Source organism: Nyctibius grandis, chromosome 4, assembly GCF_013368605.1.
Source record: "Nyctibius grandis isolate bNycGra1 chromosome 4, bNycGra1.pri, whole genome shotgun sequence".
Lineage (NCBI taxonomy): Eukaryota > Metazoa > Chordata > Aves > Nyctibiiformes > Nyctibiidae > Nyctibius > Nyctibius grandis.
In genome coordinates, this window is record NC_090661.1 from 67,321,538 (window position 1) to 67,341,223 (window position 19,686).

The window sequence follows — 19,686 nt, forward strand, 5'->3', positions numbered from 1 at the left end:
TTACCAGAGCCAAGCCCCGTAGGAGGAGTGCCTCCCGCCTGGCACGCTCTACTTCCATTATACACACCACAGTCCATGCTTCAGGACCCAGGTCTCCACCCTGTGTAACTCCTGCAGAATCACCAGCTTGTCTTCCAGTTTTTCTCACCTTGGTGTATTTTCTATATTTAATAAGCACATCTTCTTCCAACACCCAAGATGCTCCTGAAAATACTGACTAGCACCATGCTGAGTAGAAACCTTTGCTAAAGAGATTGTGGTATTTTTACCTGGAACCACAAGATAATCACTGTTTCAGAACAATTTCCCACCCATCCTACGAGGGCTTTGCCCAGATTGCATTTCCTCAGTTCATCAGGGCATGGAACAGCATCAAAAGGCTGACGGATGCCAAGTTGTGTCACATCTAATGGCTCTTCCCTTTCCAAACGGCGTATCATGTCATCAAAGGCAACTAGGCTGGCATGACATAATTTGAGAATCCCACTTTATAGCTGGTAGAAACTGAATCCCAGTAAGTCTGTCAGTAATGATATATTCCAAGTAATAAAGGATAGAAATCTCCTGGCCCCAGGTCTCAGTCTTAAACTTAAGCAATGTTCTGATTTGCCAACTTTCACAATTTATGAGCTTCACAATATTTAGTAGCTGGTGAGAGAGGGGAAGTAGGGAGGGGGGTTATGGCCACAGCTTCCTGCTCAGCTTCATTCTTAAGTTCCTGGTTTTAAAAAAAAAAAATAAATTTGGAGGTGCTGAAGGTCTCCAAACCAGAATACATAGAAATAGGGGTATATCACATTTATTTATCATCTAACTGTATATAAGCATTTTATCTCAAAGCTGATGTCGTGATTTTAGGGCCAGACTCGTGCTTTCCAAACCTTTGGGTCTGGTAACACCATGTGCAACGAGACACTTCAAGAGAATAAACCAGGGTATCGAAAAGGTACCATTTTAGCAAGAAAATAAATAAGTGGTCTACAAATTCAGGAGAATATTTGTTGAAGCTGTCTTTGGATCCAAATTTCCATAAACTTAAAATTAGACTTCAGGGCTAACTTACTAGACTAGTGCAGTCTAATCAGTAAAGGTTATAGCTGATTTTTGAAAAAACTCTGTATAACTCAAGTTAAGGAAATATTTCACTGACCTAAAAACAAACCCCTCCAAAAAATAGCTCACAAATGCATTGCTTAAAATCAGCACTTGTAGGACCAGGTTTGTTTTTAAGGAATTCAAGCAAGTTCTTTTTACCTCCCTGTATATCTCACGTGGGATTTCCAGAGCATCCCATACCTGGCAGCTCCCACCAAGACTGGCAGCACACACCAGGCTACTCGAGGCCCCACTTCAACACCACACTTACTTAAGTACACATCTGCCTACAAACCTGCATTTCAATGTAGCCATAATTATCATAAGCAAATGGCTCCCAGTTGTAACAAATGGTTGTCAGCTGAGTTACCACCTTTAGCAAAGACAAGACAAACCCCAAGGGCTGGGGGAAAGAAGGCAGGCTAACAGGGAGAGAGAAACATTCATCATGTATTTTGTATTAGCTACCACCTTCAACCCTGGCCCAGGAAAACTCCGAAGTAACATGACAAGATGCTGCAAGAAGAAGAATCACTGGGCTGCTCAGCTCACTCTGAGTTTTAAATCTTTGGCCTAAAACAGTAATTTGAAAGGGTAATGATTTTTTTCCCTCTGGCCCTGACTATAATGGGGGTTGAAATGTTCCAAACGCTTGTATTTTTGCAAAATAAGAGGGAGCATAAAGAGAAAGACAGGATATCCTTTATTTTTCAATCCTGACTCAGAGGCAACCTGAACTGTAACTGTCTCCCAAGATTAGCTGATGTCAACCACTGGGGACCAAAACTCCAGTTCCTAAACATCTGGATTTCCAACTCCCCATCTGTACAGTGGCAATAACAGCACTTCCCTCTCTCCTGGGGAGAGGTACAGCTGGGCTGCGATTCACCCAGATGGGATGGCAGGGTCAAAATACTGAGGGTAGACCAGGTAGTATATATATCATATGTCTATAAAATATATATATAATGCATTGTTAGAATGCTATTAAACTTGCCCCTTACAGAGATGGGTTTTCAAAATTGCCCTGGGTGCTCAGTCCCTCCGTAAGTTGTGCTGATGCCTCCCACCTCCCTATTCCTGCCCACCTCCTGTCCCACCGGCACCGGGGAGGACCGGGAGCAGGGCACGGCAACAGCACTCTGGGCCCTTCCCTTTTGAAAAGGCCTTTTCCTTCCCACTTCAATAACGTTTGCCCAATTCTGCTCCTCTCCAGGCCATGTAGAGATGGGATAGTTATTTATGAGCCTTTCTTCTTTGCATCTCTCTTCCCCATTCATTTTTAGCTGAGTCAGGAGGATCGCTCTGCACCAGCGGGGATGGAGCCGAGCCTGGACGCTGCCTTACCGCCCTGTAACGTATTTTAAGAGCCATTGCTTGCACAGACTGCGGTGCTGCTCCTTTCGTCGTCTGTGTCCTGAATCTGCCAGCACAGCTCTGCGCCCTGCAACGCGCTCTCCCCTCCTGGTTCACAGCGGGTGTCATCGACCCACCCAACGGAGCTGCCACAAATTTTCTGAGCAGCCACTTCTACCAGCAAATAGATCACACTCACAAATCACTGCCTGGAAAGTCTGCATGGTATGTGGCTTAATTTTCTTTTCCATAATATGAAATCCAATCTGAAATGCGCAGATTAGTTTACTAATCTGTGTAAATCCTATTAATAGCACTTACGCTGCTGTGCTCCCATTCACAATCTAACAGACCTGTTCAGACTGGGTTGGTTTTCCCTCATCTCCTGCAAGATCTTCGCACCTGGTTGCGGTCACGTCTTCATGAAATAGCTGGCCAGGAATGGAAACTTGTGCTTTACAGTAATCTCTCATATTTTAATTCATGTCCCGTGGTCCAACATGTTCTGGATCAAAGCATTAATGCTGTAAATCACCACGGTGCCATCGAAGCTGAAGGGATTATACAAAGGGAAGGGCAGAGTCTGTACCCCTCCTCTCCCTCGGCATCACTGGCTTCTGCGCCCTCTCCCACTGCAACGTGCCCACTCAGCTCCCGTCCACACCACAGCGACTCCCTCCTGCCCTGGGCACCTTGCTTAAAACTGAGCCCAAGCACAAGCAAAGGACCTGCCTGTGGGAAGGAGGCGATGGACAGTCTCTGGAGCCACTGGACGTGTTCACACCAGCCCCATGCACATCCCCCTGGCACCGCTGGGTTTAAGGTGGCACACTTGGCACCAGGGCTTGCGGCTATTGGAAAGAGCCGCCTCGCTGGCAGCCATGTGGGCTATGATCCCCCCTGAGCTCAGTGTGGCCTCTCAAAGAGAAGGCACCCTCTGTTCTCCTATAGAATAAACCATTCTCTAGTCGAAACAACAATATTTACTTTTCCTATAGTGGACTCCAGCGGCTTCCTACATCACAGTCACAGTGCGAGTGGTCAGCACCAGGAATGGGAGAGGAGGAGAGCGGGGCTCCCATGCCTGTCTCCAACTTTCTAATCAAGCTGTGCATTAATTAGCTAATCCCCCTCCACGCTGCTGTCCCCCTGCACTTCATTTCACTGCTGCCCCGGAGTCCTTGTAACCGAGCACCTTTCGGCACGGCAGCAGCCTCAGCCCGTCCCGAGCCATCTTCACGCAGCCAGACCGCGCTGTTCCCTTGGGATGAGGAGTCTTCTGTGCCCTTGGGCCAGGCTGGCGTTTGCCAAACCAGCCCTTGGGAAGGGCTCTGTGCTGCGCTCACTCCCGACCTGCCCTTGCAGCCTTCCGGAACCTGCTAGCGCATCCCAGCGCGTGTGCCGGGCAGGAGAGGGTGGATGCAGGAGGAAAAGACTCCTCACCAGGCGAGCAGCTCCCCACACTTACCAGCTGGAAAGCTTTAATGGAGAATGGGAGAACATGGGAGCTCTACCCCCCCAAAAATCCTCTCAGGTGAGGGAGGGGAAAAAAATCAACTCTAAATCACCAAAAGGAAGGGGGTTGAGTTAAAACTTAATTTACAAAAGTCCACAGTACAACAAACCCACTCCTGACCTCCCTGCCAAGGGATCCCTGCCCCTCGCACGAGCCTGTTGGCTGCACAATCCCGACCGTCCAGCTCTGCCAGTGTCCCAGGGCCCAGCAAGGCTCTGAAGTGCTTTCACTAAGCTCAATAAAAAGGCCAGGCCTGCTATGCCGAGCCAGGTCCAGCACAGCCCCAACTACATTTCCAATGGTTTTTCTACCAGAAAGTTAAACGAATGACTAGTATAAAGGATTTGCGGCTTCTCTCTTTCCTTCCCCATAGCTGAACTGCATCCACTCCCCATCCAAAAGCGTATGGATTTTCTCTCATCACTGTCGAAACTTTTTGAGGTCAATACAGCTTCACTCTCTCCTAGTTTCTCCTAAAATTAAGTCTTTAATTACCTGAATAGTTCCTGCTGGTTTGCATGAATGTTAGCTCAGGAATCATTTGTAATTCCTCACCGTTATGGAAGAAATGTTTCAAAAGCGATACCCGCACTCAAGAAATTCTCCCCAAATTCTCTTTTACAAGGGGTTCTTACTTGTTACCTGTGTTAAAGCCTGCCTATGAAGCAGATGTTTGTTTTTAGACCTTTAATCTCTTTGTAAAGGTGCCTGTTGTGAAATATTAAAATGCCACAGAGAAAAAAAAAAGAAAAAAAAAAAAAAAAAAGAGGAATTTTTAGAGAGAGCCAACCAGCCAAATACAATATGTGGCCAGACAGAATCAGAAGTGCTGGCTGCAGTACAAACCCAAGAGGCATCAGACAAACCGCCCCAACCACAACAGTAACGGTTCACCAGCAAAAGGAATGTAGAAAACAAAATGGGGGGACAACTCTCCCCTTCCTCCTCTGCCTTCCCCCTGAAAGACGTTCTGCCATGGTTGATGCCTCCGGTGCATTCACATGTGCCGCTCTGGAAGGGCAAATAAGGACTCGCTGGCCGGGAAGCTCTGCCTTCGGTGTCGCGCCTGCCTGCCCCTGTGCACGCAGACCTCATGAAAAGTGATGGCTTGAATACTGAGGGTTAGAGCAGGGGAACACCCCATCTCAGCCCTTCCGTGCGTGCGCTGAGCTCCTTTGTAAAGTTAGTGCCATTTCTATCACCCTTGCTGCAGAGCATCACGTAAAGAAGGCTGGAGACCTTGCTCCAACAGCTCACAGCCAGCCCGCGCTCGTCTGTCCTGTGCCCGTTTTGTCCTTCCCCTTAAATAGCTCTTGCTTCTTGGATGTGTTTATAGGGGACAGTCACATTCCCCTCTCTCACCTCTGCCTTTACTGGGCTGCCTAACCAAGCTCTGCCAGAGGTTGGCTCGCAAAGCGTCCCTTGTCCTGATGTCAAAACCTGTATCACATCCCACCAGGAGCCGAGATGTAGCATAGCCTGGAAGAGCCCGTCTGGTTTTGTACACCCTGCTACCCAAGGAGCTCGTAAGCCACCTTCTTCTCCATTGTCACAGTCCTTGAATGAACATGCAGGAGAGCTCAGCTCACCGTCTGCCAGGAGGGTATGTCCAAAGCGTGAATTTAACTCACAGCTACTCTTCAAACCCTGCCTGAGGACAGACTTACAAGCTCTGCCTCTCATGCTCGGGCAGTGTCAGGGCTTACTGCCCCTGCCTGTCCCCAGGCTGGAGGCTGCTGCCTTGCTGTGGTCTTGGCAGAAGTAGTGGTGTGTCCCCTCCACAGTCACCGCAGAGTACATCCCAGTGTCCTGCTTTACTCTGCAGTAGCTGATGATTTCAGCTAGTACATCAGGTTACAAATGCAGTTGCTAGACTTCATTCTCATGCCTTTGCTATGGGGGACAAAGATCTTTTGGAAGGATAAGATGGACAGGCAAGAGAAGTCACCTCTTAAACCTCCTGAAGGCTAGCAGGGGGGTTAAAAGCTTAGATCACAAAGTTTTCCAGCCTGACTCATCCCAGCATTTGGCTTCAGAAAATTAGGGTTCAATTTCCGCTATAAAGTTTGGTGTTGAGTCCTGCAACTCACTGCAGCATCTTGTGCTTCCATCCAGCACTTGCCAGGGAGGTGCAGTCGTGCTTCAAGATCCAGGGGCGCAGCTTCTGGGAGCTGGTAGTGTCACAGGGAATATCAGCATCGCCTGGTGTAGGTGTGCTCTGGGGCTAGTGACAGAGAGTTTCCTTCAGACCAGCCCCACAAAACCCTTTTTCACCAACCTGGAGTCTAAGCTTTCTATCACAGAGCAGCCTCTCCTCTATCTCCAGCGTTGAGCTGCACAGGACCCCGGCTTTAGGGGAACCTCCATGTGTCACAGCGATAAAACTCACTTTCAGATGAATTTTAACAGAAGAATTTAAAATGGGCTCCTGTGTGAAGGGCCACAAGTCCTGGCCCTTGGTAACTTGCATGCATAGACACAAGTAAGAGGCAAGCGCACGCCTCAAACGCAGCTCCAGCGGTCCTGCTGAGGTCTGCGTGTTTGGAAAGAAGTTATAGGGGTGCCCGCAGGTGCCGTGACCACATTGTCTTTAAAGCACAGGGATGCTTTGGAAAGTGGTCGCGTTAAAAAATAATAGCAATAAACCCAGATCTTTCATGCCGTCCTCTTGCTCAGCCAAACAGCTTCTTCAGGCACCCACCTACTGCATTTAGTAATAAAGAGAAGTTTCTACTACCATGACCTTACCTCTAGAAGTGAAACCCCAAGTGGGCTCACAGATGCGCTTTGGGAGTAACTGGAATTGCCGAAAATCTCCCAGAATTGAAGGGACTTCACCTGGCATGAAAAGAGCTGAAGGGGAAAGGAGAAAAACACAGCCGGTAGATTAGACACTATGATCTGATCCACTCGAGGCACAAAGGACATTAAAAGGAAGTGAAACTCAAATTTAATGAAACCGAGAGACAGCAAACTTATGTCTAATTAGCCTACAAGATTCACTGCCACAAAATATCACGGAGGCCAAGAGCTTGTCACCAAAAGTGTGGAAATATGTACATGCATACACACACACGCATATATATACCCCTACACACACGCACAAGTATATATGCATATACCTATGGTCTCTCGAGCCTGGAAAGGACCCGACAACACCATTCAGTCTTTTCCCCAGCTCCAAGACAAGATCAAATAGATGTCGGTATTTTCTGACAGATGTTTGTCTAGACCTGTTTTTAACAGAGAATCTCCCACCTCCCCAGGCAGTTTATTCCAACGCTTCCTTTTCTTCTTCAGCTTTACACACACACGCACACGTATATTTATCTCAGAAGGTGAGCGGAGCAGTCTCTGATGACTTGCACATCAAAAGGCTTGTTAACTCATTTCTCATGGCAAGATCTTTATTGTGAATGATGTACGAGCCCGAAAGTTCCCAACCTGACCTGAGATTACAGGCTGAGCTTGGGGGACCTGCAGATGGGATAAGGGGGGCAGATGAGAAAGGAGGGGGAAATTCATTCCTTTCCCTATTAACCCTTCAGATTTGATCTGCTGATAAAAGAGAGACCAACTTTTGTATACTCCATTTTTAGACTCAAACATCGAGTTCTGATGGTTTCGGTAGAATAAATACACTTTTGTCTTCCTCGGGAGCCACCCCAGAAGAGATGCTGTGCTGTCAAACCTCAGTAAGGCAAAGGAAGGGATGAGGAATGAGGCTGCGCAGCTCGAATAGGCAAATGGCAGGCTGGCGAGTAGCACTTTTCCAGCCCACTCTGGATATCTATTACCTCCACTTTTGGACAGACAATGCACCAAATGTTTCATTGCCTGGGGCCTTACAAAGCCAACCTGGCTTTTTTAGCTGAAAGCGCTAATGTAGAAAGGCAATTGGGAATTAATTATTTAATGTGGTTCTCATTGGTAGAAAGCTTCTACCCCTCCTGCATCTCAGCTACCATTATACATATGGTGCTTTCTTCAGACTACAGTGATTAGTCAGCAGCAAAAAATTGTGGCTAAATCCCATTCCCACTTGTAGTGAACTCCATTTAAATCGACAGATTTCCACTCCGTAACTAAGAGCGCAGTTTAACCCCGTGCTAGGAACACATCATTTGTGACAAAAAACATAGACACATGTCAGCATCTCCGTTTCTGAAAATAAGCCGTCTCATACCTCCGCTCCCTTCCCCTCTCATTGATAGGCAGTGGAAGATGATTCCTATTTAAAAATTAAAATCCACGCAAGCAGCCCTATGAGTAGGAAATGGGAACGAGCTCCCTTTAATGCGGCTCTTCGGATGCCTCGCTGGAGAAAGGTGTATCCTGAATCCGCATGTTGGTTCAGCTCCAGCTTCTCAGGGATTCTCAAGATAAGCATCTATTTCATTTAGAGCCTTTTTAGTGATGACCTGTGTAGAAGCGCACTGTCCTTTTGAAGATCTCTCTGCAACAGCTGCATGCCAGAAACTCCCATCCAAGTTTCTTTAAGAGTTTAAGAATCAGTCCCCATGTATTTAAAAAATAAAATTTGCAAAGTAAGGTTCTGCAGCGGGACTGGGAAGGGGCATGAACTTACACTGTCAGCTGCCATACACAAGAAAATGGTAACTTCTTCCCCGCAGTCACCACCTCCGAATCGCCCCGGATTAAACCCCGACAGGATCCTACCAAAATTCAACATAGTGAATTATACCAGGAATTAATTTAACGTAACGTGTCGTATATTTCCAAACACAAAATATATTTGGGTTGGTTTTTTTCGGCTCTTCAGATGAAAGAAATACGACTGTACAGATGTGCTTTTCTAAGCTCCAGTGGCATGAAACCTGAAATACCCCAGCAAGATTCAGGAGCGAGAAGTTTTAATCACCATGGAAGCACGACGCTTTTGAAGGTCTATGAAATTATATACCCAGGTCTGAGAAGGGTAAACTTATCCGTCTGGGCAGATCTGCTGATAAAGAGAGACAACTCATTTTCTCCTGGAAAGCTGTGTTATATGTTGTTTGAAAAAATAATCAGTCCTTGGAGACAGGTTTATGCTGGGAAGAGAAAGAAAAAAAATATAGTGCTGGGAGAGATGTTCTGTAAGGGAAAAGGAAAGGTGGTGTGAAAGCATTCCCTTCGTTTAAGTGATTCCCTGCGAATTCAGGAGGCAGAAGAGGAGACGGGCTGAGCATCTCCCAGGGCCAGAGCGAGCGAGGCTGGCGACGACGGAGGCATATGGAGACCCACCCAGGGCGCAGACAGAGCGGAGGACCCCCAGACCTCGGCTTACGCAAGGTGACCTTTCCCCTCTCTAAAATTTCAAAGCTGGCGTTGCCGGCACTGAACAGACTGTGTGCCATATGTAACGTGACCTCAGCTCCGCTCTGCCAAGCCACTGATGGCATCACTAATGAGAGGTGAAAGGTCCCTTTCTTGCAGCTTGCGCAGAAACCCACCGAGGCGGCGGGTGCAGGATGGGCCCCCCCAACCCCTCATCCCCGCAGGCAGGCACCCGCTGCCCCGCCGCAGGGCCTGGCCGCCCTCCCGAAATCGCACGCACCCCCATCCAAAGGGTTGATGCTGCCTCTTCCCTTGGCCCGACCGCAACCGGCACAGTCCCCTGGCAATGAAAATATTTGTTCGGTGCCCGAATGCAAAGCGCGTAGGCAAACAGAGCCCTGCACGTCAATCCCGGCCCCGGCCCCCGCTGCCGCCCTGCCAACCCCCCGGGGCAGCGCTGTGTTCAGAGACCGGATTGTGCCCTTCGCATCGGCCAGGTGGGAGAGACGGATTTGGGCTTGGAGATGGCGCAGAGGGAAGGGGGGACGAGATACGCCAAAAAGGGACGGGTTTACACCCCGCCATCACACCGCAGCCACAGGGACGAGGTGGCTGGGCCTCAGCAGGGGCCCTGCGGGAGGGCGGAGGACGATGGGGCCATATCAGTCCCCCCCAGGAGGGCCCTTCCCAGGCCGGGCAGTGCTGGTGGGGACCCTGGCAGCCCCCTTCCAAATGGGCTCTTTTTTTTCCGAAATTTTAATGTTTTAAATTTGTTTTACACAATTGTTTTTCCTGCAGGAAAAAGTCAACCACCGCACTCCCCCTCCTTTTTTTTTTGTGAAAATAGGGTGGTTGGGGGGTTTTTTGCAGGTTTCCCAGGGTCCAGCACCCACTCCGCCCCAGCCATCACCTAAGAAAGGGATGGACATGACCTGCTCACACACTGCTCCTGAACACCCGGCCTCCTGCTGTAGACACGCGTGGGTGGGTGTCACTGATGTGTGTGGGTGGGGTGTGGACACATGAGGGGGTCCATGCACACAGGGCTGTGGGAGTGTTCCCATGGCTTGGTGTGTGTGCATGCACGGGTGTACATCCACACGTGAGTGGGTGTGTGCACATGGGTGTGCAGACGGGGCTGCGTATGCGTACGTGAGGGGCTGTGCACACGAGTGTCTGTGGGCATGCGGGGGCGTTCATTCGTGGGAGAGCGTGCACACCCGTGGAGGGGGAGAGGGGCGCCCACGGGTGCGTGTTGGAGTGTCAGCACGCGGGGGATGCACAGGTGTGTGCACACACGCCGGCGGTGGGTGCACACGGGTGGGTGGGTGTGCAAGGGGTTGCCTGGGCGCACACCACAGGCCGCGCACACGGGTGGGTGTTGCAGCGTGGGCGCGGTGTGCACGCAGGCGGGGGCTGCAGGGCCGCTGCCCGGGGTCCCCCGGGGTCCCTCCGCGCCTGCGCTTTGTCCCACGCGGGACCGCGCCGTGGCAGCGTGTCTCCCCCCCCACCCCACCGCGGGGACAGGGTGGAGAGCGTCCTCGGTTTGTTTCTGTTTTGCGAATGACTCATGTGTGGCACATGTGGCACTGCTGAGGTACAGCGAGGACCTCCCCCCCACCTCCCCACACAGTACATTTATCCCACCCCCGGCCGCGCTCCTGCCTCCCCACGCAGGGCCAAACCCTACGGGAGAAGGGGCTGTCTTTAAGCCTCGCTGGTTTCCTTCTGGGAATTAATTTTTACATCACATCCCGGCGCAGACAAATTAAATTATTCGTTTGAAATACTTATTCTGAGCTCTCCCTCCCCCCGGCTCGGGAACACCCTCCTTTCACAAGAGCGCAGCGCTGCCCACGCGTGTTGGGTTGCGCGGGGGCATATTCCGCTGCCGGCCGCAGAGGGGGGGCAACCGGGGCGTGTTTTTCCTCCCCCGGAGGAGCCGCACCTCGGCAGACTGTGCTGCGGGGAAGCAGCCATCCATCCCGCGGCAGCCCAGCGCCCTGCGCGGCCGCAGCCTCATTCGAGCTGCATTATCTTATTGAAAAAAATAAAATAAAATAAAAGGGCCAGAAATTGCAATTATCATTGTCTCGGGTTACGGCAAATGCCATTACGCTGAGAAATGGGAGGAAAACAATGCCGCGAAAATGCGAATCGCTTTGCTAATAACGCGCTGCTGCTGCGCGGTCCCTGCGCGCCCGCGGAAGGCTCCGACCCCCCCGGGGTGTGGGGGGAGCGGACCCACCCGGCGGTACTGGAGGGTTTGGGGAGGTGCGAGCGGCTGGGGATGTGGGGGGTCCCCCCTTTGCGTGGGGGGCTCGCAACTGATTGGGGGGGGGGACACTGCACACTCTGGAGGTGTGGGGGTACCCGGGGGTCGTGTCACGCACACGGACACGAACACGCAGGGGAGAGGCAGCGTAGGCGGTGCCGGCTGGAAGGCAAGCGGGCATGCTGCCGTGCAGAAAAGGAGTTAAACCCCGCCGTTGTCCTTTGATTTAGGAAACGGCTCATCCAATTCAGTTCCAGATTATTCAGGGGCAGACTGCCTCGCTCGCTCCCTCTCTCCCCACACCAGCCCAAACATCTTGAAGTAATCAGCAGCTGAGAACGGAGACGTCCCCCTGGCATCTCAGGTTAAAGAAGGAGGTCCAGGAAAATGTGGTAGAGCCATTACAAGAAACCTGAGATGCATTCATCAGAGACTCCAATTGCCATCGCATTAGGATTGATTAGAGACCAGCAGTACCGTAATGACCCGGAAAGAGGGGCATACGGGGATTATTAATATCAGACTTCTTAAAAAAAAAAAAAAAAAGTGAGGAGAAAAAGAAAGAAGGAGGAGGGAAAATTTAAAAAACAAAAGCGCATCGCGGGGCTGCTGCTGGTATGCAGACTTACCTGAGGAGCGCAGGCACCGGCCAGCCGCACAGACGTTAATTTATCTAACTTCTGGGGAAGAAAAAGCAGACAAACATGGACAAAACCCCCACTTCTGAATCCCCTGAAATCTCCCGCTCCCATTCACGGCTCTCACCGAACCTCCCCCGCCAGCGCCGCGGCCCCGGGGCTGCGCAGGCGGCGGCTCGGGGGGAGCCCAGCCGGGGGCCCCGGCCCGGGCCAAAGGAAGCTGGTCCCCGGGCCGGCGACAGCAAGGACAAGTTAAGGAGCCTCCAAGGAGGAGCAAAGGAGACCTCGGTGGCTCGTCTCCTTCTCAGTTCCCTGCGCCAAAACAAATCAGCCCCTCCTGGTCTCGGTTTAAATGTAGCTCACTGGATAATTAACTCCATCTTTCCAGCCCTGCTTTAACTGTTTATTTAGTGTCACCCCGTATTACCATCACTAGCACTTTCCTCTGAACAGGAGGAGCTGGAGGGTTTCACCTCCCAAAAGGAAATTCTTCGTAGCTTAAAAAGAATCAGCATCCAGGAGGTACATTAGCGAGCAGAAAAGAGGGGGGAGGAAGGCGGGGGGGGGGGGTCCCCACGGCAAAAGCAGGAGAAAATAAGGGGGAGAGGAGAGAGGGACAGGGACAAAAAGACGTATTGGCCCTCGGAGAGGAAAGAAAAACAAGGCGTGATCACTTCTAATCCTTTGAAAAATGTCCCGGTAAGGGCGTGAAGAAAAAGCCCTTCGCGTCCTGGGGATCGACCCCGCCGGGAAGGCCTTACCCTGCCCCTCGGCCCCCGGCCCGGCCCGGCCCGGCCCGGCCTGACCCCGCTCGCTGCGGGGGGACCCTCGTGGCCGGGTACCCCCGGGGCACAGGGATCGCGGAGGTGGGGGGGGGGTGGCCGGGCAGGGACATGGCCCCCACCCCGTGGACACCGGCTTTGTTTTTACAGGTGTCTGGAGGGCAATTTACTAACGAGTCATTAAAGGTTGCACCGGTTTGCAGGCGCGTCGGGCCAAAGGCTGCTGCAAAGAGAAGCGCGATGCATATGGAGAGGGGTTTGTCCTTCCTCATTAAAAAAATAGAATAATAAAGGGGGGGGGGGGAGAGAAAGAAAAAACAAATCCTTTATTGTGGAGGAATAAGCCGAGGGAGCTGGCTGTCTCCCCTGCGCCTCGCATTCGGCAGGGACGGCGGCGCGGATCCGGTATCACGTTGCAGATCCTCACTCGAGATAACGAAATGCGATCTATTTTTCAGAACAGCAAGTGGATGGGAAAGGAGCCCTCTACAACACAAACCTCATTGACTTAATGGGTCGGTTTTGGATTTCGCCTTCGAAAGGTTCGGAAAGCAGCAGCGTTGTGTTCCTGCCCCGCCGGCTCCCAGCCTCCAGCCCCGGTTATCATCACGCCGAGACGGGGCTCGGGGAAAAAAAAAAAAAATGCCGCTGATTTTATTTTGTCTATTTGTTTCCTCCAGACCCTCACACTTAAAGAAAAAAAAAAACAATTAAATTAATTTTCGGTTGGGGAAGAGCTTTATTTCTCAGGTCGGGGAGAGAGATGGGAGTCGTCTTCGGGTTATTTTTTTTTGCTTTGGTTTGGTTTTCTGGCGAAATCGAGGAAAAACCCGCAGAGCGATGCGTGGGATCCGTCTTCATCCCCGCTCTGCGCTCTATAACGCTGCATCGAATAAACAAGCGAATAACTGAATAAACAAGCGAATAAATGAATTAATAAGCGAATAAATTAATTTCCCGCACAAACGGAGCCGCTCGGTGCCCCGGCAAGCGGGGCGAGGCGCGGAGGGCCCCGCGGCCGCGCACCGACCCCTCGGCCGACCGCCTCCCTCCGCGGGCGCGGAGGTGCCAGGCCCCGGCGGCGGAGGGAACCCGGGGAAGGGGGCGAAGCCAAGCGCTTTGCCCGGGCTGGAAGCAGGGTGAGCCCGCTGGGCTGCTCCTTCTCGGACGAAAAATAAAGGCAGAGAAGCAGCCAGCGGCAGCCCCGCGCCGTTGTGTTGTTCTTTGGTTTTATTTAGTTATTTGCATCTGCCTTGTTTGGTTTTTTATTTTTTTGAGCGTCTCGAAACCATTTTTTTCTGGGTGATTTTCAAGGGCTAAATGGGATGGGGTGGTTTGGGAATTCATTTACATCTTTCCGTCGTTTAAAGTGAAAGGTTTCCAATTTTTAGGCAAACCAACCCCGAGCAATAATTAACATTGATGCTGACCGGTTCTCGGCTGCAGCGTGTAATTCCCAGGTAGACCCCAGCGGGTCTGTCCCCTCCGTCTGTGAATTTTGGTGACACGGGAGAATAAAGTCCCGCTCAGAAATCGCGGGGCAGCCTCGGCTCAGCCCTCGCCCGTCCCTGCCAGCCCCGCAGCCGGCCGCATCGGATAATTTGCTTATTCCCAGCAAGAGCGGTGTTTATTTTGGTGGCCTTTTAAAGGGAATAAAAAAAAAAAAAGAGAAATGTTGAGGGCAAGAGATGACCTCTCTCTTTAAAATGGCAAGGAGCTTCCCCAGCCCCGCTTTGCATTTCTCTCCTCCTCATCCTGAAGGTACAAACCCTCTCAGGTCCGCGCCTTTCCCGAACTGAGCACCTTATTAGAAAGAACAAAAAATTTTAAAATTACTAACAATAAAAAGGAGAGATGAGGGAGCCCATCTCCCAGGCTGGGCAGGGCACTGCTCCTCCAGGACGCGGCTGCGAGCCTATGCCTTATAATTCTGCGCACTTGCTCCAGACTTTAGGGTATTAGTTGGTTTTAGAGCCGGGTTTAAGGCTCCGTTCCGGTCCCCACACAGCTGCCTTGTCAATAAGGATCTGTTCCAAGCAGACATTCCTTCTGGGAGGACATTGCAGCTCTTTAAGACTTCATCTGCAACATCATAAGTACTAAAATAAAATGGCAAGGGAAAATTACCAGACACATGGTCATGGGATATAGAAGCGCCCTGACTCCAGCGTACATAGTAAAGTCCCTGTACAGACTGGGTGGCAGGGGCTTATTTTAAACAGCCCCGAGACGCGAAGTACATGGGGAAAAACAACAATCCAGATTTCGGAAAATATCGGGACGGGCCTTTCCCCTATCGTATCTCGAGGAGGGGAGCGGGCAGAGGCTGCGGGCAGGGAGCGGACAGCGGGAGCGGCCCCGGCTCCGAGCCCTTCTCCGCCTCGGCCGCAAACGGGCTGCTCTTAACTTTGAGCATTTAAAGTCAAATAAATCCGAATGTCTTTAGTGAAGACAAACAGGTTTGAAAGAGCCCCGCGATGGTTATTAGCACCCGCGGAGCGAACTCGTTCTTGAATCAAGAGCCTTCTGGAGTGTGCTTAAAATACTGCTTTCGACTTATCTAATCAAAGATAAATACAGTCATAAAGACACCCTCTTCCCACCGCTCCCCTGCCCTTATCTCACCGCATTGTCCTCATCTCCCAGCCCGTCCCGGCTACTGACAATAGATTAGCTTTGCTTAGGGAGCCTAATTGTTTTCTAATTTTTTTTTAAATAATTGCTTTTGAGCGAGGTGTGCAAATGAGGATCAGGCTAATTAAAGCGTTGCCGGTCGGTGCAGTTTTGCTGCCCGCACGGCTGCCTCGGGGGCTCCGCGGGGCTGCCCCGACCCGCCGGGGACCCCCCCGGGGCCAAGCGGGGCAGAGCGAGGGGCACATGGAGGGGAAGAGGGGCCGCAGGGGCCCCGCGTATTATTGAGGTATTCACTAAAGCATTATTTATTCATCCCCAGCATTAAGGTAATTAAATATGGGCTGGCTTGGCAGGGGACGGCGAGCGAGCGGGCGAGGCGGGAGGGGCTGGCAGGAGTTTGGGGGGGAAAAAAGTGGAAGAAAGACAAAGTCCGCCGGGAGAGGCTTCCCCAGGGATGCGCCCGGGGGCGGCGGGGCTCCCCCCGCAGCCGCCCCGGGGCCGGGGCCGCACCCGAGCAGAGGCGGCGGCGGGAAGCGCAGCCGCGGCGGCGGCCGGGGCTGTGTCCGGGGCCGGGTCCCCGCCGCCAGGCCCCGCCCGCCCGTGCCGAGGCTCTGCCCGCCGGGCCAGGCTGGGCTGGGCTGGGCTGGGCCTGGCTGGGCCGGGCCGGGCCGGGCCCGCCGCGGCGGGGGCCGAGCCGCGGGCGCCCAATCAGCACGGCGCGGAGGCTCGGGCGCTTTAAGCGCGGCGGCGGCGGAGCGGGGACAAAGTCCCCCCGGCGCCGCGACGAGCATCCCCGCTCGCCCGCCCCACCGCCCCGGCTACCGCCGCGCCTCCCCGCTCTGGGGCCGGGACCGGCACCAGGACCGGGACCGGGCCCGGCGGGCGGCTCCCCCCCGCCCCTCCGCCGCCGCGCTCCCGCGGGGTGCCCGCCGTCTCCTCCTCCTCTTCCTCCTCCTGCCGCCGCCGCGCCCGGCCATGTCGATGCTGCCGTCGTTTGGCTTCACGCAGGAGCAGGTCGCCTGCGTCTGCGAGGTGCTGCAGCAAGGGGGGAACCTGGAGAGATTGGGCCGGTTCCTCTGGTCGCTGCCGGCCTGCGACCACCTGCACAAGAACGAGAGCGTCCTGAAGGCCAAGGCGGTGGTGGCCTTCCATCGCGGCAACTTCCGCGAGCTCTACAAGATCCTGGAGAGCCACCAGTTCTCCCCCCACAACCACCCCAAGCTGCAGCAGCTCTGGCTAAAGGCTCACTACGTGGAAGCCGAGAAACTGCGGGGCAGACCCTTGGGCGCCGTCGGCAAATACCGCGTCCGCCGAAAATTCCCTTTGCCCCGCACCATTTGGGACGGCGAGGAAACCAGTTACTGCTTCAAGGAGAAATCCCGGGGCGTGCTGCGGGAATGGTACGCCCACAACCCCTACCCGTCCCCCCGGGAAAAGCGGGAGTTGGCGGAAGCCACCGGTCTCACCACCACCCAGGTCAGCAACTGGTTCAAGAACCGGAGGCAGCGGGACCGAGCGGCGGAGGCGAAGGAAAGGTACTTGCCACCCCCCCATTCCCTCCGTCCCCTCTTTCCCTTTTCTCCCCGCTCTCCCGTGCCGGGGGCTACCGGGAGCGGGGCGAGCACCCGGCGGCGAATGGGGAGGGAGCAGCGAAAATAACCTCGCTCCCTCCAAATCCCATTTTTCCTGAACCGCGTTGCATTTTCCCGCCGCTCTCTCTGTGGAAACCCAAGTGGGTTTTCCACCCGCGATCCACCGGATCCTTCTCCCCGCCGCTCGACCCCACCTGCCCGGGGCTGGGGGGGAACAACGAGCCCCTCACCGGTCTCTCCGGGAGGCTCCGCCGCCTTTGTTTGCTGCCTGCCACCCCGACTAAACCGGCAGCGACGCGATCCCGGAGCCTCCGGGGATCGGGCAGGGTAGCTCCGAAACCCGGAGGAAGGGAGAGATGCAGCTCCGGGATGGAGAGGGGAGGAACCGGTGGGAGACCGGGATGGGGATGTGCTGGCCGGGCCGAGCCGTCGCCTCGCACCGAGGCCACCCCGGCCGGCGCCGCCTGGGGTGGCCTCGGTACGGGGCGACGGCTCGGCCCGGCGAAGCAGACAGCCAGGGAGGTCATCTCTCCACTTTCTATCTCCTCCAGCAACCTCCCCACCCAGCCACCTAGAGAAAATCCCGCACCCTGCTCGTCCCCGCGCCGCGCTTTCATTTTTAATTAAAAAAGAGAAAAATCCCCCCCCCGCCCCAACTTTTCCTCCTCACCTAAATTATCGGGCTGGGCGGTGTACACCTATTTATAGGAGAATAAAAAGAAACGGGGATGATCCGTTATGAAAATATTAGGCGCTTTTTGCGTTTTTCTGAGGAGAGATATTTGCTCCCACGATGAAATAAAACGCAAAGGATTTATTGGGGGCATCAGCACAGCGCCCATCCCCGGTGCCTCCTGCCCGCCGTAACATCCCCGTTGTGTTTTTTTTTTTTTTCCCCTTTCTGCAGAGAGAACACAGAAAACAACAACGCGGCCACCAACAAACCCAACCAACTCTCGCCTCTGGATGGGAGCAAACCTCTCATGTCCAGCTCCGAGGAAGAATTTTCTCCTCCCCAAAGCCCGGATCAGAACTCGGTCCTGCTCTTGCAGGGGAACCTCAGCCACACCAGGAGCTCCGGCTACTCCCTAAGCGGCTTAGCCACATCCCAGACCCCTCACAGCCTCCAAGGCCACCAGCTCCAGGACTCGCTGCTGGGACCCCTCACATCCAGCCTGGTGGATCTGGGATCCTAAAGGCCCGCGGCGGGCGGCCGGAGGATCGGGAGAGGAGGTTCTGCTCGGGGACAGAGGCTCTGGGTTGTACATAGAGGACAGCACCCGGTTTTACATCTCACTCGCTGATTCTTGACGGGACTCTCAGCTCTTTCACACAACCCCACATCGGCTCCTGGTCCAGTTCCCCCTCCAGCGTCTTCCACTATCACCATGATTTTTATTTTATTTTTTTTTCCACGTAGCCAAACGCAGAGAGCGGCAGAAACCCTCAGCCCTTCGAGTTCAAACGAGCTGGTCCCAGCGGGAATTACAAAAAAAAAAAAAAAGAAAGAAAGAAAAAAAGAAAAAAAATCCAAACTAAAACTCAACCCCAGATGGATCCGATTCCACCCAAATAAATCCCGGCCCCGCAGGCGCGGTGGCAGCCGCACATCCCCACTGCTACCCAGCCGGGTCCCCACGGGGCCGGCGAGGAGCCGGGATGGAGGTGGAGGGAGCGAACGGCTGTACCGAGCCCTGTGTTGTAGCGGGAGGAGGGAGGGGAACTTACGTTTACATTTTTCATATTTAGCCTTACCAGAAAGATTTCGATGTAGTTTAAATTAAGAAAAAAAAGAAAAAAAAAAAAGGCAGAAGCTGCAGTGTTAGAGTTTTAACAAGTGCCTATGTCTTAAGGCGGCTGTGCGAGGCGGCTGGCGAGCGGGCTCCCGAGGGCCCGCGCCCCCCGGCTTCCTTCTTCTCGGTGGTGAAATGCATCGATGTGGCTAAAAATTAGGATAATAATAATAATAATAATAATAATAATGAAAGTCGACAGCCGTTTCCTCCCGACCGAGCGTTTCTCGGGCTGCCCCGCCAGCTCCCCGGTGCCTTCTCCCGTCTGTCCCCGCTCGCCGCCCTCCTCCTTCGGCTTGCAGAGAGCCCGCGGACGACGCTGTCTGTCTCGAGTATTTGTTACCAAAAAAATCGCATGTGCTTTCAGGTTTATTTTCTATTGTACCTAAACAGTCTAAATTAAACCACGCTGATGGCAGAACACCCAGGCTGCGCTTTTCTTTGCAGGGACGAGCCCCTGCCCCGCTGCCCACCCTTACCCCCCATCGACGGGCGCTTCGGGGCTGCGGGGGAGCCGATGCGTTCGTAACCGAGGAAGGAAGGGGAGAGGGGACCCGCCGGAGCGGCTTTGCGTGGGGTCGCCCCGTGGGAGCCGGGCGCCCGGCCGGGAGGGAGCGACTCGTCCCCGCCGCCCGCCCCATCGGGCCCTCGCTGCGGCCGGGCCGCTGGTGCCGATCCCCCCCGTTAGCGTTTTGCATCATTAAGTGTGTGTTCATTTAAGTCGC

The 19,686-nt window shown here is 53.4% G+C and overlaps 1 protein-coding gene and 2 long non-coding RNA genes across 7 annotated transcripts in view; 2 read left to right on the forward strand and 1 right to left on the reverse strand.

Moving 5' to 3' along the window:
- LOC137662997 (uncharacterized) overlaps window positions 1-12,437 on the reverse strand; it is a 20,679-nt gene extending 8,242 nt beyond the window's left edge. The window contains exons 1-3 of one of the 5 annotated variants that reach the window (XR_011048094.1): window positions 12,288-12,437; window positions 12,152-12,202; window positions 6,716-6,820 (exon numbers count right to left, since the gene is read on the reverse strand). This is a non-coding gene — a long non-coding RNA (uncharacterized lncRNA). Of the gene's footprint in view, window positions 1-6,715; window positions 6,821-12,151 lie in introns of all 5 variants that reach the window. The other 4 variants (XR_011048092.1, XR_011048091.1, XR_011048093.1 and 1 more) reach the window with 4 other exon arrangements.
- A 173-nt stretch (window positions 12,438-12,610) lies between these two features.
- On the forward strand, window positions 12,611-13,857 carry LOC137663078 (uncharacterized). The gene is made up of 3 exons (XR_011048112.1): window positions 12,611-12,682; window positions 13,093-13,198; window positions 13,401-13,857. It is a non-coding gene; the product is annotated as an uncharacterized lncRNA (long non-coding RNA).
- A 2,456-nt stretch (window positions 13,858-16,313) lies between these two features.
- Window positions 16,314-19,384, forward strand: SIX1 (SIX homeobox 1). Its single transcript, XM_068399488.1, has 2 exons — window positions 16,314-17,111; window positions 18,076-19,384. The coding sequence occupies exons 1-2, from the start codon at window positions 16,552-16,554 to the stop codon at window positions 18,362-18,364; spliced, it is 849 nt and encodes a 282-aa protein (XP_068255589.1). The 5' UTR covers window positions 16,314-16,551; the 3' UTR covers window positions 18,365-19,384.
- Window positions 19,385-19,686: the final 302 nt, after the last annotated feature.

Excerpts from the sequence above, each read along its gene's own strand:
- SIX1 (XM_068399488.1), top strand. The coding sequence starts at position 16,552 with ATGTCGATGCTGCCGTCGTTTGGCTTCACGCAGGAGCAGGTCGCCTGC. Across the intron at positions 17,112-18,075 it reads GCGGCGGAGGCGAAGGAAAG|AGAGAACACAGAAAACAACA; the intron begins GTACTTGCCACC and ends CCCTTTCTGCAG.